At 54.2% G+C, this 27,742-nt stretch overlaps 1 protein-coding gene across 1 annotated transcript; it reads right to left on the bottom strand.

Moving 5' to 3' along the window:
* Nucleotides 1-27,742, bottom strand: MRC2 (mannose receptor C type 2). Its single transcript, XM_030231462.2, has 30 exons — nucleotides 27,454-27,742; nucleotides 16,181-16,579; nucleotides 15,732-15,905; nucleotides 15,390-15,554; nucleotides 15,103-15,216; nucleotides 14,262-14,405; nucleotides 13,573-13,761; nucleotides 12,670-12,824; nucleotides 12,289-12,396; nucleotides 9,848-9,963; nucleotides 9,570-9,718; nucleotides 9,235-9,452; nucleotides 8,872-9,014; nucleotides 8,138-8,240; nucleotides 7,911-8,049; nucleotides 7,635-7,670; nucleotides 6,976-7,136; nucleotides 6,593-6,660; nucleotides 6,239-6,339; nucleotides 5,992-6,137; nucleotides 5,468-5,582; nucleotides 5,224-5,387; nucleotides 4,910-5,018; nucleotides 4,222-4,460; nucleotides 3,966-4,134; nucleotides 3,642-3,791; nucleotides 3,246-3,365; nucleotides 2,583-2,762; nucleotides 2,143-2,169; nucleotides 1-1,315 (listed from the first exon to the last, which is right to left on the bottom strand). Exons 1-30 carry the CDS (start codon nucleotides 27,566-27,568, stop codon nucleotides 1,095-1,097), a joined length of 4,437 nt encoding a protein of 1,478 aa, XP_030087322.1. The 5' UTR covers nucleotides 27,569-27,742; the 3' UTR covers nucleotides 1-1,094.

Here is a 27,742-nt window from a genome sequence, read left to right as displayed (position 1 = left end):
TCAGCTGTGTGAAAAAAAGTATATATTCAGCACGCACTCAGTACAGTATAGCAAAAAAAGCTACCATAATTTCCTTAGAAAACCAACAAACCACCAACTTCAAAACAACACCAAAGCTTCCCAAATCCTCCCCACCCTACAGCACTGATCCTCAGCCTTCTGGGCCCAACAAGGCACCAGTGGCAAGTGACCCCAGCTCCATGCCATCCCTGCCTGGCAAGGCATAGAGGGTGGTCCCAGATCTCCTGCCTTGGAACCAAACTTCTCCTGTAGGGTCTGGGATGCTGAGGGTGCTCCATCAGAGGGGCTGGGCTGGTAGTTTGCTGTGGTGCTCTCCTTCCTGTGCAGTTATTTGGGGGACACACACATCAGAGAAAATGGGACAAGCTCTGGCTTACAGAACAGGGAAGCTGCCACAGCGTCACTGGGGCTGTACACAGCCCTAAGAATTTGCCAGGGAGGAGAAGATTCCATTGCTCATCCTGTGGGGCTTCATGCTGGGATCGCTGCAACAGTGTCTCTGCTTTCTGCTGGAGGTGGGGATGAGGCCGGCCGAAGAGAGGGAAGGAGCGACACAGTGACGGGGCTATGAGCTAGCAGGGCCCTTGCCGCTGCACACAGAGGGGAGGTAGTTCGGCTTTGGAGACCTCTTGCCTGGGAGGATGTCTTCGTGGACACCAGCTCGGTTCCTGGGGGAAGAGCCTGCTGCAGGGCCCTGAATGCCTGCACTTGCTTTCTCCCAAGGCAAAGGTGTCTTGGAGCCTGTTCATGCCACTGGAAAGCTCTCAAACTTGTGCAGCAACTTCTCTCAAACCTTTTTAGCTCTGAAACTGCCACCACAGCTGCTGCAGGCAAAATCCCAGCAGCTGGGGACAAGCGCAGAGGTGACAGCAGTGACATGTGGGGCAGGAGGGACCCTGGCTCCCTCCTTTTGCCCACCTGGCTGGACTGCAGCCCTGATCCCAGCCCCTCTCCCTGCCCTGCCACACCAGTCCTGCTGCCACCCCTGCCCCATGCAGCATGGGGGATAGCATGCATGATGCTCTCCATCCTCCCCCCTCCCCAGATCCCCATCCCCAGCATCCCCTCTGCCATTAGTCTTGCTGCTCGTTCATCTCCATGTCCGACACCAGGATGTTCTTTTCGGCAGATTCACTGGGGTTGGAGGTGGTGCGACTGTAGCGAGCGCTTTCAAAGGCGCTGCACTCTGCACTCTGTCGGCGCTTGTACAGGAAGACAATGACCCCCAGCACAGTGCACAGTGCCAGTGTCGACAGCACAACCACTGCGATGGCTGTTGTGTTCTCTGGCAGAGCTGCAGGGAGGAAAAGGCTGTTGAGAGGCAGACAGATGGCTCCTGCTCCCTTCTCGGCCTGCAGGAGAGGCTGAGGCTGGTGGGGCTCCAGCTAGACCCATGTATCTGGGCAGGGTGATTTAATCATAGAATGTCCTGAGTTCGAAGGAACCCACAAAGGCCACCAAGTCCAACTCCTGGACCTGCACAGGACACTCCAAGAATCCCACACTGTGCCTAAGAGTGCTGACCAAACACTTCCAGAGCTCTGGCAGTCCTGGGGCTGACCACTGCCCTGGAGAGCCTGTTTCCTCTGTGGTGACTCAGAGCAGGACAGGAATGGAATGAGATTAGCTCCGTTAGTTAAGCATGACGCTAATAACACCAAGGTTGTGGATTTGATTTCCGTATGGGTCATTCACTTAAAGAGCTGGACTCAACGATCCTTGGTCCTGGTGGGTCCCTTACAGCTCAGCATATTCTGTGACTCTGCCAATCTGCTTTGGTGTTTTGTGGACATCTTGCTCCTGGGCAGACTCCCTGGGTCTTTTGTGGTGTGTATGAACATTTAGCAGCTGCCTGGGATGGATCTTTGGGATCCTACCAGCAGACATGCTGGCCATCCCCATGACTGACCAGGCAGTGTGGGCACTGAAAGGAGTCCGGCAAGCAGCTGGGCAGACACACACCTTCATGAAAGGATGGCTCCTGCTGCTGAGGAGTCCTAAGGCCAAAGTCAATGGCATTCCCCACCCGTAAACCCCATTCCTTTCATTATTTACACAAGTTGGGCTCTCAGTCCTGGTTTCCAGTCCCAGTACTATGCCCAGGCTGATGGTGCTACTCACCTGCCCTGGAAAAGCTGCTCTCCTCCACTGCAATGGCAACATAAATGGGTGAGTGCATAGTCACGACACCCTCCCGTCTTCCCACAATCAGCAACTCTGGACCCACACTCTGCTCTGCTCCCAGTGCTGCACCACACGGGCAACAGGTGATGAATAGCTGGGGTGGTCCTCTGGCTCTGCTCTACCACTGTCCCACCGGCCTCATCCTGCCCCAAGGAGCTGATGCAGCCAATGACACACACTAGGCACAGCCCATCACTGAGCCCAATGGAGACCTGCAAACCCCAACACCAACCCATACAAGCCCCTGCACTGGAATTACTGAAAACATGTGGTTGGTGCTGCACTGTGACAGTTCTGCCATGCACCACCCTGCTCAGACCCCTGGCTCACCCTACATCATCAGCCCAGAAAGCCTCAAGCAGCAGAGGGGTCCCTACCTCGCGGGATCTTGCAAATGACCCCCATGGTTACATTTGTGCAAGAGCCCAGACGCCACACGCCGTTGCTGCTCTGGATCCAGTAGCAGCTGTTCTGGCTAAGCATGCTTGGCCCCGTGTCATGCTGGCCCCAGTTGGAGTAGTTCACAGCACTGTTGTCATGCCAAACCAAGGTGCCACCTGGGAAATGGGAAAATTAGGCTTAAGGAAGATGAAGAGGACACCCCACCTTTGGTCCAGTTCAGAAAGTACAAGGAAGTGTGACAGGGCTCTGGAAAACCTGATCTAGTGGAAGGTGGCCCTGTCCATGGCAGGGGGTGAGACTGGTTTGGCCTTAAGGTCTCTTCCAACCCAAACCATCCCATGATTCTGTGATTCTATGGTGGGGCAGTGTGATGAGGACCAGGGGCTACAGCACACCTTCCTGAATTGCAGGCTCCAATGCCTTGAAGAAGGCTTTGGGTTTCCTATCCCACTGAGCCAGAGGATGGCACATGCAGTATGTCCAGCACAGCCTGAGACACTGGTGCACCTGGTCACACTGTGGTATGAGCCCTCCTCAGTGGTGCTAGCACCAACAGCTTCCTCTGCTCACCAGAGACTTGGAGGGAGCTCATGGAGGTGCCTGAGGAAGTATCTCAAACCTCATTCCTTCCTTTGTACCTTTGGGATTGAAGGTCATGCCCAGCCAGGCCCCCTTGGAAAGGCCCTCGTACGCCTGGAGATGCTCCCACACAAAGACATTCTCCATCTCATCCTGGATGGACAACACTGTGCCGCCAACTGCAGAGGGAAGACTGTCACAGAGGAGCCCAGAACTGAGAGGATTGAGTTAGGGGGCAGCAGTTCCCAACAGGACAAAGTTCAGAACCCACCTGTGAACAACACGACGATTGGGGAACCCTAACACGGAACAGCAAGGAGATGATGACTGACCAAGGCTGGACAGGGGCACAGCGACAAGGGGGCTCTGCTGCACCCACAAACATCCTGGGGATCCCACTCTCTTCCATTTCCAAGGATGCATCACCCTCCTTTACCACCCCAGCTCCCTCATACCTTTCTGGCACCTCTTCATGGCATCCTTCTGCCCAAGAGTGATCTCCATGTGGAAGGTGTAGCAGTGGTCCCGGAAGGGGATCCAGGACGAGTCCTCCAGTGATTTGGGACAGCTGCCACTGTAGGTCCACTTGTGCATGCGGGGGTGACCTGGGGAGCACATGGTATATTAAAGGTGTGGTTGGGGCACAGGATGTTGGGGTACCAGAGCACACTGGGGCACCCAGACCCACAAGGACATGCTCCAGAAGGTCCCTGGTGGGATGCTGTCTCCAACCCTTGGTTACACCCCACCCAGACTACACCAGGCCCCCTGGCCAGCACCTGTTTGGAGCTGGCAGATGCCCCCCTGCAGCCTGGTGTCACAGCCAGCTGTGCGCCAGCTCCCATCTGTGTCCATGTAGGAGCAGCCGGTGATCTGCTGAGGCTCTCCGTCCTGCCAGTTAGTGTAGATGAGATTCTCCTCTGTCAGCCACGAGTAGCTCCGGCCTCCCTGGAACACCACAGGGAGGAGGCACCTGGGAGGCTGCTGTGATCCCTCTGGGGACCTGTGCCCCAGGTGCCTGCCCCCTTCCCTCACCTCATCATTGGCCAACCCAATCCAGAGCGGAGCCTGCAGGCTGCTGATGGCCTGCGTGAGGAAGGCCTGGCTGTAGGGGTTGGGGATGGTGGCCAGGGTGGCATTGAGGGTCTCGCAGAGCAGCAGTGCCTCATGCCACCTGAGGGGTTTCTGCAGGATGCGGTAAGTGCTGTTGTGGTAAAAGAGGGTGCCAGTAGGAGGAGGAGGGAATGGTGCCTGTGCAGGGCTCAGGGCCAGGTCTGGAGGAGCAAAGAGACATGGTCAGAGGGCAGAGAGGACGTTCCTGCATCCCAGGTGGGTCACCCTTTTGTCCATCCCTACCCAGACCAGTCTGTCCCTGGCAGTATTGTGCTGGTTGCACCTGGTGACATCCTGGTGCAACTGGGAAGGGCAGAGGGACATCCTCAGGAATGACAAGCAGTGACACCCTAGCACCATCCCCACCTAGGAGCTGTCCACCAGGATGCATGTCCCTGTGGGGACACACCAAGCCAGGTTGGTGTACACAGGTTTGGGGCTGTCCCAAAAAGGCTGGTATCAGGGACCCATCCGCCTAAGTTAAATCTGTCTCCCTAAGCTAAACCCATTGTCCCAGGCTCCCCAGTCCCACCACAGCATGGGGCACCAGGGTGGCAGTGGCAGATCCTGAGCCAAGAGAGCTGGGGCTGTCCCATCATCCCCCTCCTACCTATGCTCCGCTGGCAGACATAGCCATGTTTCTCCTCCAGGCAGCTCCGGTCATCCCAGCGTCCCGTGAAGAGGGGGGGTGAGCCATGCCACACCACAACACAGTTGGTCTGCACAGCCAAACCACAAGATCAGCACTGCCCCTTAGCACTGGTGTCCTACACCACAGAGATTCCAATGCCAGAAACCCCCACCCTGCAGGGCTGCATCCTTTGAGAGCCACCTCAGCCCACTCAATCTTTCCTTTACCAAGGCTGGGCCTGGCACTGTGGGACCTTCCTGGGGGAAGGGGGTGTTATAGGGAACCTCCCTCACCGGCTTGTCATTGGGGCTGGAAGAGCTGCAGCCTGAGGGCTCTCCAGGTGCCCAGCTCACGTGCTGCAGCGGCTCCCCCGCCACCCACTGGAACTCCCCCTGGGCATCGTGCAGGCCAATCCAGAGGTCCAAGGAGATGTTGGGCAGCATGGATGTGATGAAGGCTGCAAATAACAGGTGAGATGCTGAGGACCACCCCTGGCAGGTAGAACCCTGGTGGGGTGGTGGGGCAGAAGAGACCTACCCTGCTCCAGGGGGCTGGCAATTGTGGCCAGGATGGCACCCTGGTTCTCACACAACTGCTTCGCCTCTGGCCACGTCACTATCTCGCCATTGTTGTGGCCATTGAAGCTGAAACACTGCACACGCAGGGGCACAGGATGGGCCAGGAGGTGCCGCTGACCCCAACCCTGAGCCCTGCACCCTCCCCACTCAGCCACCCTCTGCAGCCCCATTCGGCTACAATGGTTCTTCTTCCCTTCACATCCTCATGGGGGCCACCCCAATCCCTCTGGCCCTTCCACATCTCTCCTGCCAAACCTGCGCACACACCTCACCTTCGCCATCCCACAGCATGTCTCCCAGTATCCCTGTAAATGCACCCCCCAGCACTCCCCATAAAACATGTGCAGGCATCTCCATCCTGCCATTTTGCAGCCACCCCCTCTGTGCCTTCGCAGGGCTGGTGGAACACCAGGAAGTAGCCATCCCCTTTCCATCCTGCCATCCCCTCTCCCATCCTACTGTCCCCTCTCCCTCCAGTGGTACCTTATTGAGGAAGAGCAGCCAGCCTTGGGGACAGCCCCCACTTGTGGCACCAGGTACCGGAAAGAGGGAAGGCTTCACAGCTGTCCCATTGCTTCGCTTGCAGATGTAAGGCAGCGCTGTCATGCACTTCTGGTCCCCCCAGTCCTCTGCAGGAAGGGACAGGCTGGGCATGATGCCCCTCTGCACTGGTACCAGTGCCCCAGCCACTCAGAGCCCCATGTGGAGCCCTGCCCTGCCCTGCCCTCACCTCGGCTGGCTGTCATGTACACACACTTCCTGTCCTTGCTGATGGGCCGAGGCTTGCCTGGTGCCCAAGAGACAAAGTTGAGGAGAGACCCATCAGACCACCTGGAACAGCATCAGGAGGATGAGCAGTGACTTGGTGAATGGGACCACTTGAATGCCCTTACTGGGAGCGTTTTCCCCCGCTACCCTCTTGGGTGAGGAATCTCCAGCCCAGCATCCCAGGATGAGACCCCTGAGATGCAGCTGCTGAGTCACAGCACTCTGAGATGTGGGGTCAGTAGTGTGCAGGGACATAGTAGTATGGGGATGTGATGGGCACTGTAGAGTAGGGATACAGTGGCTGTCTGTGACTTACTTGAACCTCCCGTTGTTCTCGTAGGTGTGCAGTCCAATCCACCAGTGTTCCTCCTGGCCCCTGGAGAACTGCATGCCCAGAGAGGACATATCAGTGCCCTTCAGGGACTGAAGAGTCTTTGGGGGCAACCGAGACTGCCATGGGGATCAGACACCCTTCCCCAGCTTGCAAAGCAAGGCAAAAAACATCACATTGCTAAGCCCCAAACCCACCCCCAGGCATCAGGACCAGCCACCACACAAATCCATCATGACCCCAGCAAAACCCAGCACCCCCAAAAACGGTCCGTCCAGAGAAGGGTGAAAGAAGGCAAGGAAGAGCACCCACAAGGTAGCAGAGCCCATGGCCACCAGTGCCCTGGGAAGTTCCTGTCCCCTTGGTACCTTCTTCAGGTTCTGGCCCAGAAAGTGCAGCTCGGCTTTGCTGTGCACTGACGTCAGCTCAGCCTGGAACCAGCTGCAGATGCGCTGTGCCTGCAGCCATGTTGAGTGGTGTTCAAAGAACTTGTACTCGGCCTCCTGGTACTTCACCCACTCTTTGCTGCCTGCAGGCAGAGACCAGACCTCACAGTGAGGCTGACACCCCTGCCAAAGTCACCCTGCCAGGATACCCATATCCCTGTCTGTTGGGCTGCTTTGCTTTTGTCCCTCTCCTGCAACGGAGCTGCAGCGGGATGCCTGGGTTCCCCTCCCTCCCACAACCCTGCCCAGGATCCATTCTCCTCTTAATAACACTGTAGCAGACAGACACCCATTGAAGACATCAGGTGGTCTATGCATGACCTGAAGTTGAGCCAGGAGGGGTTGAGGTTGGATTTCAGGAAAAGGTTCTTCCCTCAGTGGGTGGTCAGGCACTGAACAGGCTCTCCAGGGCAGTAACTATGGCTCCAAGGCTGCCAGAGCTCAAGGAGCATTTGGACAACACTCTAAAGCACAGCGTGGGATTGTTGGGGTGCAAGGCTAGGAGCTGGACTCAATGGTCCTTGTAGGTCCTTTCCAACTCAAAATATTCTGTGACTGTCAAAAGGCTGTGGCTAACACACCTTGGGTTGTGATCTCCGGCTCCTTCACATCGGCACCTGGAGAAAGGGCAAGAGGTGTCGGTGGGGGATGCTCCCATGGATGCTTCTCCGCAAACCATCCATGGGCTACAATGGCAGGATGCCCCTCCTGAATTCCCCCAGAAGTGACTGGGAGCACCTCTCCCAGTCCCTGAATTAGGAACCACCCTCCCTCCTCCCAAGGATTCCACCACCCCACAGCCAATGCTCCTCCAGGTCAGTCACAGCTGATGGGTTTGGGGACCCCTTTGCCAGTACCTTTGGGCAGTTTGCAGATCCAGTCCAGCTGGGCTTCACACTGCATCGGCATCCACTGCAGGGAGGCCAGATCCAGCACTGTGCAGCTCCGGATGTCATCATCATCATAGTTGCTGCGGTCAAAGTTGTGGTAGAAAAACTGGGGGTTAAGAGAGATGGGCAGTGTTAGTTCTTTCCACCAGCACCAGATTCGTCCCTCCCACAACTCAAATGCCCCCTGGACTCACCCCCAGCCCGTCGCTCCACCTCCAGCTCTGGTCCCCAGCAGGATCTCGCCGGTTCAGGCCAATCCAGAACCAGTGCTGCTCATGGAGCTCCGGTTCTGACTCCCTATGAGGACCCAGGGGGACATGTGAGTACACAACCCCCTTCAAACCAGAGGGGTTTATACTTACATACAAACATATATTTATAATCAAGGCTTTTTCTGTTTGTTTTCAAAGCCTGCCATCCCCACATACCTGAAGATAGGAACTGGGATAACAGGCATGCTTTCTCAGGATTACAGCTGCTTTAAACCCATGCTCCATCCCCAAATTACACTGAACTTCCTATGCATCTCCCACATTAGCCACACCAACTGATGAACTTTCTGTACACCAGTCTGTGCACAGAGAGATTCATCCATCCATGCATCCATGCATCCATCCATCTATGCATCCATCTATGCATCCATCTATGCATCCATCCATGCATCCATCTATGCATCCATCCATCCATCCATCCATCCATCCATCCATCCATCCATCCATCCATCCATCCATCCATCCATCCATCCATCCATCCATCCATCCATCCATCCATCCATCCATCCATCCATCCATCCATCCATCCATCCATCCATCCATCCATCCATCCATCCATCCATCCACTCACATGTGCTAGACCACCAGGAGAACTGTGGGCTTGTGGCAAGCACACACCAGCAGTGGGACACACACTGACGCCCCCAGACTCTCACCCAAAAATCTTGTTTAGGGTGTTGGCAACAAAATGCTCCTCCTCGTAGCTGCCTAGGCTGAGCAGCTGGGCTCCCAGCTCCCGGCAGAATTCCTGTGCAGCGATCCACGTCTTCTTCTCTTGCAGCTTTTCGAAGTTGAATACCTGGGAAAGGAAAAACCCACAGCATGGGAGGCTCAGCAGCAGAACAGGAGCAGAGCCCTGTTCCAACCTGCAGGCAGCCATGTTCCAGGGCACAGTGGTGTCATCCAGCCCCAGCCAGGGTTGTGGAGTGCCTCTTGCAAGCACCAAAATGTGCCCCTTCACTCCCCTGCACTGGGGAGGCATGTACATTCCCACACCAACCTGTCCAATCCCCCTTCACCTTGTAGCAGTGACGAAGTTTGGGGTCGGAGCTCCATCCTGGGGGGCAGGTGGCAGTGAGGCTGGGCGTGGGGAAAGGACTGGGCAGTTCAGGATTGACTGGGGTGCCCAAGTTCTGTCGACAGATGTACTTGGCCTTGAAGGTGCTGCAGTTCTTCACCTCCCACAGCCCCATGGAGCTGCCAGTGGCCAGGGCCATGCAGCCACCCTTGTTGTAACCTGGAGTGCTCATGAGAGCAGGGAGAGATGCCAGCCTTAGAACTGGAGTGTATTGGGGGGCAGTGCCAGCCCTGCCCTATATGAAGGGGGAGTCCTCATCCCACCCCCATCCCTTACCGGGCTGGTTGCGGTTCCAGTGAGTGTATGTCACCTCATCACCGCTCAGCCAGTGGAATGCGCCTGTCTCATTGAGGTCCTGCAGAGCTGTCCAAAAATACTCCCCATCCCAGCCATAGATGAGGCTGCTCACAAATGCCTGCTCGAACCTGGAGGAACAGTGAGAGTGGGATCACCCACTGAGACACTGAGCTGCCCATGATGCTCCAGCCCTTTGAAGTCACTTCCATGCAGGGCTTGTTTTGGGGCAAACCCACCACCACTGGCATGGCACTGACCTGTTAGTGATGGTAACCAGTGTGGAGCTGTAGTCAGAGCACATCTTGCGGGCATCACTGTAGGGGACACGGTCCTCGCCCAGCCAGAAGCAGGATGGACTGTGCCACTTCCAGCCCTGGGGACGGGTGACAGGGAACATCCACCACTGCCCACCTGGACCTCCCCAGAAGGATGGGAGCAATCCCAGGGCATGAGAGCAACATCCCAAGTTCCCCACCATCCCCTCTGCCTTCTCCTGGGAGGTCTCCTGCTCCCCACTGCCCCAGCTTGACCCTGCTCAGCTTTGAGCTTCAACAAGCCACTGGCCCCAGAAGACATGGCTACAAGGGAAAACAAACACCCAGGCAGCTTCAAAGCTGGGGAAACAGCTCTCCCTGCCAGTGTTGAACCCCGGCCGGGGAGCAGGCAGGGAAACACAATCCTCCTCTTTACACTGCAGGACTGAGTCCAAAGCGAGTACCACCGCAGCCAGCTTTAATCCCCTGCCTTGTTGATGTTGGAGTCTCTCCGGGGTTGGAGACACAATAGTGTCTGTTTTCTGCCAGAGCAGGGAGCAGGGTGGCCCTGGGGCTGGCAGCGGTGGTGGTAAAGTCAGGAGGGACATGGGGGCTCATCTGCAAGAGGGGACATACACCCTTCACAAGGGTGAAGTGGCTCAGCCAAGGAGCCAAGTGGCTCCAGGCTCATGGACCCCCTGGAAGGGGGAAGCATCACTAGGGTTCTACTCCTGGATCCCCCGGGCATTGGAAGGACAGTGGGGGCACATGCCATATGCAGTGTCATCAGCACAGTGGAGAAAGAAGCAGGAGAGCACTTTAGGAAATGAAAACAACCTCAAATCCAGTTTTTCCTCCAAGTTCCTGCTCCTACAGCCTTTCTCCAAAGCTGACAAATCCAGGTACAGACCCATTAAGCTGGGTCCCTCTGGAACAGCATGGATGCAACTGAGCAACCAACCCATTGCCTGTCCTGGGACGACGCAATGTCCCCAGATGGGTCCCCGACCAGCACCAGCCTCAGCACCCCTAATACCCCAAGGGTGCACTCCCACACACAGCACCACAAGTCCCTGTGATCTAAAAGAGGACCAGGACAAGATCCCCAACCCCAAGTGTTGCCTCCAGCTTCCAACTCCAGTGTGCCCTCACATCCCTCTCCTGATCTGCCTTTCCCACTGCCCATACCTCTATACTTTGTTGCTTCCTTTTTAAGGCTGTTCCTGAAATAAAGGAGATTTTTTTAAAGGCGGAAAAAGCAGCAAGGCCACTATGAAAAACCAGCACAGTGGCTGGAGTAGATAGGACCAAATGCCTGAGCAAGATGTGCCTCCTCTCCACCAGCTTCTGCCTCTGGGTGGCAAAAGTCCTCACTGAGAATGAGTAAATAGAGAAGGATGGTTCTTGGTTCATTTGTCCCTTGCATTGGTTCATTGGTTCATTTATCCCTCACAGTTTGTTTCCCAGTGCATCTCTAGTGGGCACCCAAGGCCAAGCTAAGACTGGGGTTGGAGAGCCAGGAGGAAGTTAAATCTAAACAGGCAGTCCTCAGGACTACTTTGGGGACACGCAGATGAATGGTAGCAGAACTCTGCAACTGAGCATCTCATCCCCAGCAACTGTGGACACAGAGGCTCTTCCAGCTATGTCTGGCAGCCCTCAAATCTGGCTCTGCATGGCAGCTCTCCTGGCTGCTGTGCTTCCCCAAGCTCTGGCATAGCCAAGCAACTGCTAGAAATGGGACAAGGACATGGGAGGAGCCCAGCAGTGCCTCTGGGAGTTGGCCTGGAGTGGCTGCTTGCTAGCCAGGGTGCAAGCATGCCGGCCAGCTCTGAAAGGCTGGGAGAAGTTCAAGAGCCATGCTGCTGCCAGATTCAGTGCTTGGAGGCTTTGCATAGAACCACAAAAGCCACTTCCCAGCAAGCGTGGGAACAGGCCAGCTTCAGCCCTGTGTGACAGCTGGGGAAATCAAGGCAGGGCACAGGCTGAGTGAGAATCTGCTGGTTTAGTGTCCCCAAAATGCCCATGCACTGCCTGGAAGAGGCAACCTGCCATCTTGTCAAGGCATAAGGCTGGCAGCCACCTCCATCCTGCAAGGCTCCCATGTGCTCCTGTGTTTTGGCACAAATAGAGGGAAGGGGGGATAAAATGAACATCTCTGCTGGCAGCCAAGGCTGCCTGATGGGGAGAGTCTTGGACAATGTGCCCAGACACATGTGTTTTGTGTCCCAATTTCTTCCCATGGACTCCTCCACCACAGCAGCAAGGGGCTCAGCAGCCCCAGAGTGCTCCAGCTCAGCAGCTCTCAGGCACCGACCAGCTGCTCTGGGTGCTGCATATCGGGGCTCTCCAAAATGGTTTTAGGGAAAGGTCCCCTTGAAGCCTCAAGCACCATGCAGAATCGTGGAGCAGCCAGAACCACTGCTGCCCCATGTGCCCCTCACCTTTCGGCACCCGTGATCATCCTCCTCCTTCTCCTGGCTCACCCGACCAGGCTTTTTGCAGATGGAGGGCAGGGTCTGGTTACAGGGGCTGTCATTCCACCTCCCTTCCTGCAGGATGGTAAGAAGAATGGCAATGAGCCCATCTGACAACCTAGGGGATGTCCCAGCCCCTCCATCCCTACACTGAGTCCAAAGACTTTACTTCCCTACACCAAATCCCCAAGGATGATGAGACAGATTCCTCCCATCCCAATGGCTCAGATGAGCTAGGCTGAACTCATCTGGGGACACTCCCTGAGGAATGCCTTTTTCAGCAATGAGGATGCTGCAGTGCTCCCTGCAGACGTGCAGGATAACCCCCCATCCCCTCCAGGTTCTCACGGGTCCCCAGATGGTAACACAGTCCTCCAGGCTGTCACGGAAGTTGTTGGGCTCGAAGGGGTGCCAGTATGTGAACCTCACAGGCGTTCCGTCTGACCACTCGAAGTTCATTTGCAGCTTGAGGTCATTTAGGCCAATCCAGAGCTCCTCCACATCTGCCAGGACAGGAAGGGAGGGAGTGAAGTTCCCTCCTCCTGGCTGATCCTGTGCAGAATCCCCCATGACCTCAGCCCTCATGATGGAACTGGTCTCTGCACCAGTACCTGCCAAAACCCACTCAGGGCTACTCCTTATGCCAGTGGGCAGGAGAGGGCAGGAGAGGACAGTGCAGCTCCTGCCTGCAAGGATGGACCTAGAGGTGGGAAATTACAAGGACATGGACCGCCACAGTGGAAAACACAGGGACATTTGCCTGCAGCTTTCAGAAAGGGGCTAGCAGTATGGGAGTACAAGTCCAGGACTGCAAGCTCAGGTCCAGTGAACTACTGGTTTTCAACCATTCCTTTCCAGCACATCCCAGTCTGCTCCCAGCCTGGGGGCAGCAGTATTTCCTCTCCTTCCTCCACTCTCCTCAATCTCCTTGGTAGCCACCTCCAGCAAGTCCAGCAGAAATTTTTTTCCCATCTTTTCAAACATTAACTAGCTGGGACTAGCACTATTCCCAGCTGCAGCTGTGTAGTTTTGACTTAGCACTGCAGGCTCTGGAAACAGCTTTTTTATTTGCAGGATGGAGGATGCCCCCAGATTATGGGCTCCTCCAAGGAACACAGCACCCCCCAGCCTGGGACCTCCGCTCCCTGCACAAGCACGAAGTCAACTCTGCAACCTCCAGCACATCCAGGGACTTTTCCATGGACCCCACAAGACAGGAAAGGGGCTGCTGGCATAGAAAGCACCTCTTACCTTGCTTGATTTCCTTGGTGACAAATTCCAGCTCAGAGAGGGTGTGGATGCTGACCAAATCACCCCCGCTCCGCAGGCAGGTCTTCTTCGCCTCCTGCCAGCTCTTTTTCTCTCCTACCAGCCGGTAGCAGTTGGACTGGAAGGGTTGCCAGCTGGGCTCACAGTCCACCTTCACCTCCGACCACGAGTCTGGCAAGACACAAAGCAGCCTGAGGGTTCCTGCCCAGCTATCCAGCCCTCTCTTTGGCAGGGAAAGAACCGCAGTCCTACAAGTGCTCAGCAGGCAAAGCCAAAGCCACAGTGGGAAAGCCACGGCCAAAATATAATAGGGAGTGCGAGTTGTGGTAATGGTGTCTTGACAAGGGACAAAACAAAATCCTTTCTGTCTGCAGAAGAATGAGGGCAGAGCAGAGAGCATCTCTTCCCCTGTGGACCACAGGGACAAGCTGCTCTCCATCCCTCCCTTACCATCCAATCTGGAATGGCATAAAGCACTTCTTGGAAATGTTCCTTGGGGGTGACTTCTTCTAATCTAGGGAGCTCAAGCCCTGCTCTGCACACCTAGGACACCAGCAAGCTGAGAACACCATGGGTACATATATGGGCAGCATCCCCTGACCATGCTGGGGTGGGAGCACCAGATGGGTTATAGAGCTGCCCATTCCCAGTGCTGGTCATCCCCTGCTCACCTGTCAGGAAGGGGTCAGCTGTGGCATTGGGTTTCTTCTTGCAGACGTAGGGGAGGGCGATGCCACAGTCGCGGTTCTGCCATCCCCCAGATGACTCAGTGCGAATCACCCCGCAGTTCTCCTCACTGGGGTTGTCGGGCTGGTCTGGAGAGTGGGATAAGGAGGGGACAGGCTACTGGGGATAAGGAGGAGTCAGGACAGAGCCAGCAATGCAGCTCTCCTGGCTTCAACACCATTAAAACCCCTTTTATTTTGTTATTTTGCAAGATGAAGACACAACTCCTGGATTATTTATAGTGCCCAGGATTATTAATAGTGGCTCGGTGCATAAGAACCCAAAGGGTCACTGTTATACCTGGAAATGTCAATAGCAGTCAAGGGGTCAAAACACCAGACCTGAAATTCTCCCGCCTGCCCTCAAATCTACTCCAAGAATATCACTATTTTCCCCCAAGTGCCTTTGGGTGATGGCACCAGGTATGATCAATGGGCCCTCTTCCCTCTGAGTACCCCAGGATTAGCGATGGGTGTCTGCAGCTGGGAACCATTTCTCAGCCACACTCCAGCACTAAGCAGGGATGCAGCAACCCACCAAACAAGGAATGACAATCCACGTTATCCACAGGGTCAATGAACGTTTGCAGAGGGCCAATTCCGCCTTAGCACCCTGTGTCCCTGCTCCAGCTCCACAGATGTCCCAGGCTGTTACACAGGCCCCTGGGGCTCTCTGTCCCTATGCAGCAAGGGGATACCCTGCAGCAGCCTGGGTCACCTCCCTTGCCTCTGGTGGTCACAGGGTGTTCCTCAAGCCCCATCAACACCACAACCTCCCCTGTCTCACCATTCTCCCAGTTGAGGTACTTGAGGGGTGAGTTGTCTGACCACTGCCAGCCTCCATTGATGTCCAGGTCATTCAGGCCAATCCAGAGCGTGGAGCTGTACCCAGTCAACAGACCTGGAACCAACACAGCCAGCGGGGCAGAATCATTCCCCCAAGCCCAGCTCAGTCCCCAGTTTGTCACCCCCTCAGACCTGGGGCAAGCAGAGCAAACTGGCAGTGGCAATGCCCACATTGCCATCAGCTCTGATCCCGATGAGGAGTGCACAGATAGGCTGCCAGAATCTCACCATTGATGTAGGTCTGCTCATGGATCTCTGTGATGCTCAGCAGGTTGGCCCCTTGCTGCTCACAGCTATTCCAGGCTTCCTGCCATGACAGGGTTGACTGGAAGTTGAACTGGTAGCAGCTGTTTGTGAGGTGGTCCTTGTCCCAAAAGGTCTCACAGTCATTGCCTGTGGGGATGAGCAGGGTGAGCACCCAACACAGACACAAAAAAAATGCCAATAACCCAATAAACCCCAATAACATGCTGCTCCAGCTCGCAGGGGAAGACAAGAAGCCTGCATGTCCCCAAGAGGGATTGGCATGGGGTTTTTCCTTTTTTCCATGGGATGTGTCCCCCTACTTACTTTTAATGGGGCAGAAGCCCCACCTCTCGTCCTTGCCATAGTCCTGGGTGGTGGCACACCAGAGGTGCCCATCCTCCCGTCCTGTGCTGGTGCACTCGTGAAACCACTGGTTGTCGTACTTGAAGGGGATGGTGCAGGGCTTCCCATGGGAGTTGCCCTGGATGGTGTAAATCTCTGAGGGAAAAGAGGAGGCCTTGCTTGAGGATGTGTCTATGGGGGCTGGAGGGAGATTTAGGGTGAGGGGTGCAGGCTGGCCCAGTGTGGGGGGCTATGTGGTGCCCAGAGGCTTCCCATTCCCCATCGCCCTGATCCTGCCTGGTTCTGCAGCTCCAACAAGCTGGGACTGAGCTTCCCAAGCACGACCCAGTTGCTGCAGCACCACAGCCTCAGTTTACATTTTGGGGTTGGTTTGGGTTACAAGATAACACTAATGCCCAAGGAGGCGTTACCAGAGTAGGACATGGAGCACAGATCTTCCTCAGTGCCATACGTCCTCCACTGTGAGCCATGCACCTGGTCCCCCCTGTCCAGGGAGGAATTGCCCAGATGGGCACCTAGATGCTGTGAGAGCTGCTCCCCGAGCCCACGGCAGCTCCAGCGCATGTTCACTGACTCGCGGTCGCACTCATAGGTGGCCAAGAGGTGCGGCCCTGCTGTGGCATTGGTCCCATGCCATGATACTCCCAGGCACTGCATGGCCCCCACATTGAAGAGACGATTTCGGGAGACCCATTTCCACTGCTGGGCTGGAGTACTGGCATTGCAGCCCTTGGTCAGTCGCACCAGTGAGTCCTTGGTCTCCAGGCAGCCCTGTGTGCCCGTGTTGTAGATGAGAAACACTTTGGAGTCTGGGGAGAGAACAAATGGAAAGGGTGAAAGCATCGCTGGGTGAGATTCAGTATGTACCATGCATGGCCCTGACTCCTGACAGGACATTCTGGCTCTGTGCAAAGCAAGTTTTGGCATGCATCCCTGGGCAGAGTACCTGGGATGCAGGGGACCACCACTTCCCTTTTGCACTGACTTAGGGTTTGCCCCAGTGCCTATTCCTGCTGGTGGGCTCTGAGCAGAGTGACACAGGTTGGTGTCTGTATCCACTGTGGCATCACCAAGGGTGGCTCTTGGGCATTGGCGCTAGTGCAAAGTGCTCGCCTACTCTAACTGCATCGTTAGAGATGTTCAAAACTGACCTCCCATGGGCAGCACTTGGCTGCAGCACTCCCAGGCATTGCTATGATGCCAGCGCTGGAGAAGCCAATGGCTTTGGCACCAGCCATCTGCTCCAGGCAGAGAAAACCAGAGCAGGGAAACAGCGCATCCATCACTGCTATGTGTGTCTGGGGACCTGCTAAAAACTGTGGAGCAAACAGGAACTGCTGGGGAAGGTCTCCCACCCTGTGAAGGAAAATGCCTGCACAGCCCCAACCCCAGCAAATACAAAATGTCATGTCAGGACCCTTTGGAATCCCATCCCAGGCATTGGGAGGCAGAAACCAAGTGAGGGGAATCACTGCCAGCAGACAGAGGTGCAGCCAAAGAGGGAAGACAGGCTGAGATCAACCCTAACTCCACACACATCCCACAGTCCTGCCTTCTGCCATGGGCCAACTATGCTTCCCCAAGGAAGCATAGTTGGCCCATAATCATGCTTCCCTGACCCCCAGCACCACTGGGGGCCACTCCACCATGTGACTTTATCCCAAAACCTGCATAAACCAGTAAATGCCAGACTTTTTATGCTGGGACACGCTGCTCCATCTGATGTGTCAAGTTTAAAAGACACCTTATTTCTCCAAATGAATGTTTCTAAGCTAAATAGCCACCTCAGGGCTTGTCACTGTCTCTTCTTATCCCAACATCCCAGCAAGAATCTTCCTAAAGCACCACATCAACACCACCTCTTTTATTGTTCTTTGTTATGAAACATCCACTATTTTTCCACCACAAACACTCACCAGAAGTCCAAGTGAACTCATGGGCCCCACTATATTTAGCTTTGGTTTGCTTTGGTTTTTTGCCATTGTATGAATTTTTTGGGCTGAAAAGGTTTTCATTTCCTATTTCCCCACAACCTCGCCCTGCCCCAGCTCTGTTGTTAAAGACAGCTCCTGCACATTCAAGCAACATCTTGGTTCACAGAACTTTTCCACCCAGTGTATGAAAGGAAAAAAGAAGTGGAGGAAGACAGACATCCCTATTTCTTCTGGAAGTTCCAGCATCGACCCAACTTTGTGTCTGAAATTATGTCAGAGGCCCCTTCCCCAGCCCAGATGACATTTTTTTTATTATGTAAAATGAACAAAAGTAAAGCTTGTTTGCAGGGCTTTATTTAATTTAATTTTAAATATTTATTTAATATTTAATTAATAAAATAAAATAAAATTTATTTATTTATTTATTTAGTTTCACTGAAAATATTTTAAAAATCATGGCAGGTGAGAAATAAGCAAAAATTTAGACAGGGCTGATTCTGGCTGGCCGAAGCTCAGGCTCCTTAAGCTGCTGCTGGTGTTTCTCCAGCTGGAACTGGCCTGATCCCAAACTGGACAGTGGGAGACCAGCTCATCTCCAACCAAACACCTTCTCCCTATGCCAACACCACCCATGCCACATCCAGCCCATTGCTTTTTCTTTCCCACCTACAGTGAGGGCAGTGAAGCCCCTCCAGCACCAGTGCTATGGGGGCCTTTAAGCAGGTTTGGGTGATGTAGCATCAGTGCTGTGACTCACTGGAGCGGGACGAGGCCTTCCTGGGGCCTGATGCCTTGCTCTGCAAGAAGCCGAACACTAGTGCTTTGCTCCTTAGAACAGAAAAGCTGCTCTACCATAAGTATCACCACAGAGAGCATCAGCAACAGGACACCTGTGAGCCCTGTCTTGCAAGAAAAAAATAATATCAGGTTGGAAAAGCCCTGGAGTAGCTCAGAAATCAGTGTCAGGGTGCCACACTGAGGCTGGCAGCACCATGCAAGGGCCACACTCACCAGTGGTCCTGCAGTAGCACTATGTTCAAGGAAGCCATCCAGACTGGAGGGGGCAGGCCCAAGGACAGAGAAGCACAAAATACCATTTTACTCTAAAAAGAGAAGAGCTGGAGGTAGGAAATTATAGGCTACGGGATTTGGGCAGCCCCTGCATGCTGCAAGCAACTCAGCCCCCTGGCTCAAAGAAGGCAGGAGAGGCCATGCAGTCTGTGTCCCTAGTGTCTGCTGGGCCATGAAGGAATGGGAAAGCTCCAGCACCAGCTCAGCCCTGGCATCCCCCTCAGCTCTTCCAGCAAAACTGCTCACTGTGCACTGCTGGGGAGGAGCTGGGGGGGATGACCCACATGAGCTCAACACAAGGCAGCAAAGCTGTGCTTCATCAAAAATACACCTTTCTTTCCCTTATTTCTATGGAATTTGGAATTCACTGGGTCCATGGTATCCATGACATTTGCAGTGGTGCTTGGATAAGCTTCTGGGCACTGCAAGGATCCTTCAGCACTCCTGACCCCAGGACAGATGTTTAGTTGGGAGGGAGGAGGCAAGTTTGGATCAATGAATCCCTTTTCCCAAGCTGGTATTCCGCAGAGCAAACCCAATCCTTGCAGGAGTTGGCTCCAGAGGAGCATCCCAAAGAGACTGGGAATGTCCCCATCCCTTCCAGGGCCTGTTGTCCTGCACTACCCTCAGGGGCCATGGCACAGCTATGGCTGAACTCCTTTCAGAGATGTTTCTCAGGTTTTGGTACCACCTGTGGACCTGAAATCACACAGGCAGAGCTTTCCAAACATCCCCCAGTTATGCAAACCCACCCACATCAACACCTGCAGATCCTTCCCAAAGAGGGGCTGTCCTCTGGCACAGGACAAAGAGCACTGGAAAACACAATCCTGCTGGACGCTCTACCTGGAATCACCAAAATTAAACCAGGGCTGGTATTGGCACACTCCGTCTCTCCCTCCTGCAGCCTCCCTCTTTTGAGCAGGGCCAGCTTGGAGCAGCTCTAACCCATCACCTCCCGGTCCTCCTCCTCTGTGGAGGACTTGTGAAACCAAAGCAAAATCCCACACACTTCCATCAAGGATGGTGTCTTGCTCCAGCCATGCAGCCACTGGGATGCTGCCTTCAGCCTACTGGTGGGATCACAGAAAGCAGCTGGTGCTACAAGGCAGTGTGTTGGTGGGGACATGGGGAACTGGGACTGAAAGCAGGACACTGGTTCTGCCAGCAGAAACACTCTCCTCACCCATGTGAGAAATACTGGGGGCTCATACCTGAGCACCACAGGAGAAATCGGCCTTGGCACTGGTGGCTGAACACATCAGGGATGGAGAAGCTGCCATCTTTTGAAGCAGCCCTCAAGAGAGCTTTTATATCCTGTGCTGGCTCCAGGTTTTTTTTATTACTCAAAAAAAGCAAGTTCTTGGCCAGCAGGAAGCCTGAACTGAAGGAACTCAGCTCAACCCTTTCCACAACAGCCTTACCACCCCCAAGCAAATATGGAAAACTGCACAAACTTTCAGCTATTTTGGGGACTGTGGGCAGCACTGGATGAGAGAGGCCACAAGGACACTGGACAGAGAAAGCCCGGCAGCACAGCATGGATGGGCATCCTTGGCATCACCCAGCCCCAAGCACATTCCAGCTCAGCCACCCACAACACCCACAGCATCCCTGCTCCATTGCATTTGTCACCCTCCTATCACCAGCAGGAAGCAAATGCAAAAAAGGAACCCAGCCCCAGTTATCCTAGACTGGAGCAGCTCCAGGGCTCTGGCTTCAGTAACAACTGAAAGCAAATGCTGTCCCCAACGTCAGTGCTGCGAGGCTCTGATACCACATCCCTGCCAACCCCTGCCACCTCTTTGGCTCCTCTGTGAGGGTGATCATGGCACCGTGTGATGCCACAGCCCCTTGCAAACCTCTGGAACTCAGCCTTGCCCTGCAGCTGCCCTGGGAAAGGTGCTCCCTGCCCTTGTTTTCACTCAAGGTTCCCCTTTATGTGGGATGTCCTAAAAAACACAGCTCCAAGTTGCTTGCACAGGAGGCTGAACACCTCCAGAGCCAGAGGGATGGATCCCTCTCGGAGGTTCCTGTGCTGCAGACACACATTTGCTCCAAGTGATTTGATTTGCTCCAAATCAGACGGTAAAGGCAGCAAAGTCTTGAAGCCCACAAGGTGCCCTAGCCATACCAGCAAACAGGGCTCCACTGGCACTCTGAGACTCATGAGCTTCCTCAGGGGCTGCAGCCCTCTGTGCTTACTAACACCTTCACTTGGATTTGTGAGCCCAGGAAAAGGTTTTACCTGTAATGTCCTGCAGCAAGAAACCCACCCTTCACTTGCAAAGTGCAGAAAGGAATCCCCCTTTCAGCCTGAACCTCCTCATGTAATGTGGCTCACCTGCCAGCAAAGAGGGTACAGCAGCCCCAAGCCACCTACTCCAAATCACCATCATTTCAGCCCATTTTTGCAGCCCAAGGGTGAGCAGTGGCTCTGAAACACACATGGCCCTGATGAGTGAAAAACTGTGGGAACCAGGAACTCATTCACAATAAACATGGTGGGGATGCACCAAGTATGGGGGAAAGATCAGCAGCAGGGAAGAAAAATTCCCCTGGAATTAAAAAAAAAAACCATAGAAAAATATGACAAAAATGCAGACAGGCTGGAAGAGCTGGGGATGTTCAGCCTGGAGAAGTTTCCAAGGAGACCTTAGAGCCCCTTCCAGTGCCTAAAGGGGCTCCAGGAGAGCCGGACAGGGACTTTGGACAAGGGCCTGGAGTGACAGGACAGTGGCTTTAAGCTGGAGGAGGGCAGGGTTAGATGGGAAGAAATTCTTCCCTGTGAGGGTGGAGTGGCCCTGGCACAGGTTGCCCAGAAAATCTGTGACTGTCTCACCACTGGGAATGTCCAAGGCCTGGTTGGATGGGGCTTGAAGCAGTCCACAGTAGTGGAGGTTGTCCTTGCCAATGCAGAAGGTGGAAGGAGATGGCCTTTAAGGACCCTTTCAACCCAAGCCATTTTGGGATTCCACAAAGAACCAAAAATCATTGCTCGTGGAACACAGGAGAGTTTCACCTGACAGAGCATCAGCTGGGCCCAGCCTGCACAGCCCTGAGGAAGAGAAGGAACTGCTGGAATGGGGAGAGACCAGCCTGACAATTCACCTTCCAGTGACATTTGGGAGGGCAGGACCCCAGAACTGCCCCTGACTATGCCCAGACAGTTCTGCTGAGGGATACAGCAGGGTCACAAAAAAGTCCCAACTCCATCTTGAATTTCATGTTACAGGACAAATTATGTGTCTGGAGGAAAATCCCCTTGTTGGAGAGAAGTTCCCAGCAAAGCCCAGCTCCAGCAGTCAGCCCAGGCATGGCTGATGCTTACAGTCTTGGTGTAGAGAAAAGCAGAAAGGATAGCCACTGCCATGCAGAGCACCAATTTTTGCCCAAAGGAAGGAGGTCTGTGCATCTTTCTGCAGGCTGGGAACAGGAAACAGTGATAAAAGCATCAGCTGTGCTCAAGGGAGCTCCCAACAGCAGAGCTAGAGCATCCCTGGTGCCAGCGATCACAGGACACGAGAGCATTCCCAGCCTGTGAGAGGGACATCATGACTCTACCTCCCCCTCAGCTGCCTCTGGCATCGGTAACTCCATGCAACTCCTTAGAGAAGAACTTCAGAAAAAAAAAAAAAAAAAGGGAAGGAAATGCAGCCTTCTGCAAATTCTGGCAGGCCCAGAACACGTCTGGCTCAGGAAAGGCACCAGTCCCGTCTGCTCCAGAGCTGAGAGGAGACACAACCCCCACCCCTGATGCTCCTAAATTAGAGGTTTACAGCAAATGAGCAATGATGCCCAACATCCCACAGCATCACCCAGCACAGTGCAACCCTGAGGCTAGGCTGGGGCCAGACTTGCCAGAAGCAGCTCTGCGTGCTCCAAGCCAAGCTGCAGAATAAAAGAGGGTGGTTGTTGTTTTGTTTTAAAAACAGACCTTAGAGAGTTAAGGACCTCTTGCTACAAAGAAGAAAGTAAAGGTTTTGATAGCCTGGATGGGGGTATGGTGAGGCTGGATGTGCACTTGGAGCTGAGAAACTCCTCTTGGCTGGCCCAGCAGACAGAGAGAAGCTACTGTCTACATGGTGGGAGCTGTATGTGATGAGCTCCTTACTTGGCTGCAATGATGATGGCTACCTACCCCCCTGCTCACTCCTGCTGTCGCATAAAGGTTTCAGAAAGGGGCCCCATACTTCACTTCAGCCGCTCTGCAGACATTAAGAAGTCCATTTTTCCAACATCTTGCCTGGGTCACAGATGAATGAAAGCATTCCAGAAGGGATGCTTGTCCCTTGACAGCCCAAGGGACTCACCACAGCAATGGCCACAAGGGAGACAAGAGCCCTAGAATCTGTCCTCCGGTACCCAGCAAAGGACAGAAGGATGGAAATTTTCCCCAGTTTCTACCTAGACCTGGCCCAGGTTCCACCTCTGCAGCAGCTGTGTTCACCCAGAGGTTCTGACTCCCAGGGAATGCAGGGAGATAAAGGCACCACTATCCACTGAATGGGCTCCAGCCAGGATGGAGGAGTGCAATGGGTTCCACCAAGAACACAGTGGGAGAGGCAAAGGCTCTCTCTCAGGACACAGTGGTCAAACACTCACCCCTGAGCATTGCTCTGGCCCCAGATCCTCTGACTGTCCCCATTCCCTCAACCACCAGCACCCCAGATCCCCTGGACAGCAAAATGGCCAGTGGTGTGATGTGACATGCAGGACAGCCCTGACAAGTCCATAGACAAGGTGCTTCCAGCACAGTTGGCAGAGGACTTATCAAATATTATAATATTATCAAATATTTCAAAACTACTAAAGAAACTCCCCCCAAAATGATGAAAGATCCATAGATTTCTCCTCCCTTGTTTTTCCAGTACCACTCTTAATGTTACTTCCCTGAGCACTGGTATCACTGTCTCTAGACAGGGACACCCCTATTCACCAAAACTAAGAACATTCACACTACCAGGGGCAGTCTCTGGTGTCCCACATACATTCATATTTTTAAATTAAAATTATCTTTACCATGAAATTTCCCACCAGCTGCCCTTTGTCTGCCTCATGCCCAGCACTTCCAGACCAGACACTACTGGGGTAATGGGGCCTTTACTACAGAGCCCCAAGCTGCCGTGTAGGGATTCAAAGGGAGGAATGGGAAAAGCTCAACCTGTCCATCCCACCTATGCACCATCCTGCAAACAAGGCTGTTTTACATGGAAAATCCCATATGCGTCCTTATTGTGACATCACAAAGTGCAGTGCAGGACTGAGCAGTGGGATGGAAATTATACTGGAAAATACTCTGTGCCCCCTGAAACCACCAAACCTTTGCTCCCAGACTAAAGAGTGCTTCCAAGTCAGTCCACTAATCATCTTCTAATCCTTAAGAAATTACAGATGGGTTCTTTAAGATCAAGAGCATCTGTGTGGGTCTCTTTTGGGCTCCAAGCAATCTTAGGAATGAGAAAAATGTTGATGCTCTACGAGCTGGGCACTGCTCAGATTAATTAAAATCCTGCTCCTCACTGCAAGTGAAGAAACAAATTTTACAAATTGCTTAAACAACCCATCAGGAAATGCTGGCTTAGGCTGGGCTGGAGTGGGTGGGAGGTAGCTACCATTGTCCCTCCCACTCAAGATCCAGCCACATTCATGGGGCTGAGCAGGGAATGATGATCCCAGTGTAACACTGGAACCTCTGGCAGAGTTGGACCAAAGCCTTGTGTTCCCTCCTCCAAGCACCCACTGAGGCAATGGGACCAGAGCCTCTTGTGATGGATTTATCATCTGGAAAAAATGATTTAGTACAGAGGGATGATAACACCCTCAGCACATATTTGCTTTTATTTTGGGGCAAAATGTTTCCCTGGAAAACACTTAAGGAAATGATACTTAAGGAGAGTGCCTCTGCCTGCAGGGAAAGGTGCAAAATCCAGCCAGAGAGAAAATGAAACCAGAGAGAAAAACCTGCAGCATGGCTTTAACCTTCACCAAGACCTCAATGCCTGAAAATGCCTTTGCACATGTTGTCAAGGTTTCTCCATGGGAAACCACCTGGGGTCCCCATACCAGCTGGGGGGCTTTAGGGAAAGAGGACAGTTTTGCAGTTGTACAGTTTTACATGGAAGGTTAAATTAAATCTCTTTTCACTCTCGTCATTCTTGCACAAGCACCATCCCCAAGCCTGCTGCCATGTCCCAGTGCTGCTGCGGCTGCAGATGGTGGGGAGGTGAGGTTTCCACTATGCCTTGTACCCTGCCAGGCTCCAGCTCTGACCCCTTTTCCTGCTCCCAAACAGTCTGAAGAAGATCGAGATATAATTTCTTGGGGCTGCATTTGCCATGCAACAAGCTATTTCCATTATGAAGGGAAAAATGGGGGGAACTTCATGTAAAGGCTGCTCTGTTTGCTCTACAGGCGGTAAATTCTTTCCAGGTCCCTTGTGCATTCTCTCCTGCCCCACAGCTGACATGGCAGGATATACACTGAGGACTGGATGGGTGGGAAGTTGATCCAGCACCAAGGCCCGGCACTGAGACAAGGATCTTGTCCTGCCTGCAGCCATGGCAGGATGGGAGCTGCTGCCTCAGTTTCCCTGAGAAGGTATGTGGGTGCCCACACAATGCTGCACAGATGGGTGCACTGAAGAAGATATCCCAGCAAGGAGCCCCAAACCTTCAGCTAAGAGCTCTGCTTCACCTTTCTGGCTGTCCCGGAAGTGAGGGTTTGGCACAAACCTCTCAAAGAAGCAAGAGCTCTCCAGGGAAATCAATGCTTGTCTGCTGGGCTAGCCCCCACTGAAAGTGTCCTTGGGAACAAGGAACTCTTGGGACTACTCCATCCTGATCCCAAACTCCCAGTAAGATCCTCTCTGAGCTGCAATCGAGGCTGGTGCTGGGACATCCTGGATGTGGCACCTCCATTGGTGCCATCCTCTACCCCCTTCATCCACCAGGTCTGAAACAGGACTGATGCAAGGCAGGAGCAGCTGAAAGTGGGGATGGGGAGGAGAAAGAGCTGAAGGTGCTCAGCACCAGCAAGGCATGAGTGACATGGCCCTGCGGGCTGGCGGCCGCTGAAAGCTGCCTTGTTCCTCGCCCAGGCCCGGCATGGGGTCGGCTGCCACTGCTCCCGCCCCACGGCCAGGATAGAGGTGCCTCTGTCCTCAGAATTGAGAGATTTGGACCCCACTGACATTTTTTGGGATGAAACAGCCAGAATCAGTCTGTAAAGGTAGCAAAACCTTGCTGAAATGAAGTAACCCCCTAAAAACCCACAAAAGGAAGAATTCACGGCCCTCAAGTAAATTATGGGGAGGTCTACCAGGAATTCAGCTGTGAAAAGTCCAGTTGAGATGTCTACAAAGAGCAGCAAACCCTGACTGCTCTTCCAAGTACCCCAGGATACAGGGGTCTCCTTTCCCATTGCTTCCGACTTTCTCAGTCTCCCAGCCAAGCAGTTTCTCCTCTGATGCCAGAACCGACCCCTTGCTTGGCATGGGATTGCTGCCCACTGTCATCGAGTCCACATTTGCCCCTTGAGTGACGCATCTCAGCCCCAGGCACTGTGAAACTGAGGGGAGAGGGGAAAGCCTTGGGGGGGAAAGGGGAGATGGGAGACGGGATCAATGTATTCTATGCTGCCACTTCCGAATCTGCTTTGGATTCGCTAAATGTGCTCTGACAAAATAGGCCAAGGGATTACAGTTATTTTCGGGCAAAAGTGGCCAATTTTGCATTCTTTCAAATCTTAAAATTTTCTGAATATAGCCAAAATATTTCAAGGAAGTCCCAAAAGCAGTTCCTTAGTTCTAGGCTACACTGTGTTGGGAATAAAAGGGTCTCAAACGGCAATTTCAGGGGCCATGCAGAGTAGTCTCCAGTGTCTAGCTCATGGTGCCTTCAGAAGGTTAAAAAAAGATAAAATACAACCCGTTGACTTTATTGTGAAGACTTACTAGAAAAAACCCCAAAGTTTGCAAATACCCACTCGGGCCCGATCCGATAAAAAAAAGATTTTATGAAAATCTTTTTCATAAGATTAACAAGTCGGGAGAGGGGAGTGGGTCAGGATGGGAGAGGGCGGCAAGCTCCAACAAACCCCTTCGGCCCCTTCCCGAACTGCCCTCCCCGGACAGACAAAGGGCCGGAGCGGGGCTGCGGAGCGCAGCGGGCCGGCAGCTGCCCCCGGTCCAGGAGCCCCCCTGCCTCCCCCCCCCGCGGCCGCGGAAGCGTTTCCGCCGGCCGAGGCCGGCGCTGCGTGGCCGCTCGGCGCGGGGAGTTAAACTCAAGAGTGATAAAAGGGAGTGAAAACGTGGCGGAACGGGAAGAAAACACGGCGCGACTAAACTGAAGAAAACAAAACGCGGCGGAAGGCACCGCGACGGGAGAGGGATAGAGTAAAGCAAACCGTAGTAAAAGCAAATAAAACATTCCGTGAGGAAATAAGCCACAACGCTGTGATCCCCGTTAGAGCGAGGCACGCTCCCCCCCCACCCCACCCCCGCCGCCCTGCGCGCCGCCGCCGGGGTCCCGCTACCCCCTCCCCCGGGGGAGCCCGGCCGGGGGGGCCCAGCCCTGGTCTGGCTCCTCAACGTGGTTTGGCTTCTCGCCCCCCCTTTTCCCCCCGATAAGAAAACTCGAGAAAGTGGAGGGAGGGAGGGAGAGAGAGCGCAGTCCCACCTGGGTGCGCAGCGCCGAGCACCAGCTGGAGACCGAGGAGACAGCAGAGGGGGCCGCGGAGGGGGAGGCACAGTGGGGAGCAGAGGGGCCGCGGTCCCGCTGAGCCGCGCCCCATCCCCGGCGCTGCCCGCTCCGCTCCGCTCCGCTCGGGCCCCTCCTGCCGCTCCTGCCGAGCCGGGAACGCGGACGGGGAGGGGGGTGAGGGGAGGGGGAGAAGGAGGAGAAGGAGGAGAAGGAGGAGGAGGAGGGACGCGAGCGGGAAAGGGAGGAAAAGGGGGGGAGGAAAATG

Source organism: Serinus canaria, chromosome 27 (assembly GCF_022539315.1).
Source record: "Serinus canaria isolate serCan28SL12 chromosome 27, serCan2020, whole genome shotgun sequence".
Lineage (NCBI taxonomy): Eukaryota > Metazoa > Chordata > Aves > Passeriformes > Fringillidae > Serinus > Serinus canaria.
Note: the sequence above shows the minus strand (reverse complement) of the source record. Positions and strands in the feature narration are given on the sequence as shown.

Excerpts from the sequence above, each read along its gene's own strand:
- MRC2 (XM_030231462.2), bottom strand. The coding sequence starts at position 27,568 with ATGGGGCGCGGCTCAGCGGGACCGCGGCCCCTCTGCTCCCCACTGTGC. Across the intron at positions 5,388-5,467 it reads TGCCAGCCCCCTGGAGCAGG|CCTTCATCACATCCATGCTG; the intron begins GTAGGTCTCTTC and ends TGTTATTTGCAG. Across the intron at positions 2,170-2,582 it reads CATTTGCAAGATCCCGCGAG|TGGAGGAGAGCAGCTTTTCC; the intron begins GTAGGGACCCCT and ends TTGCCATTGCAG.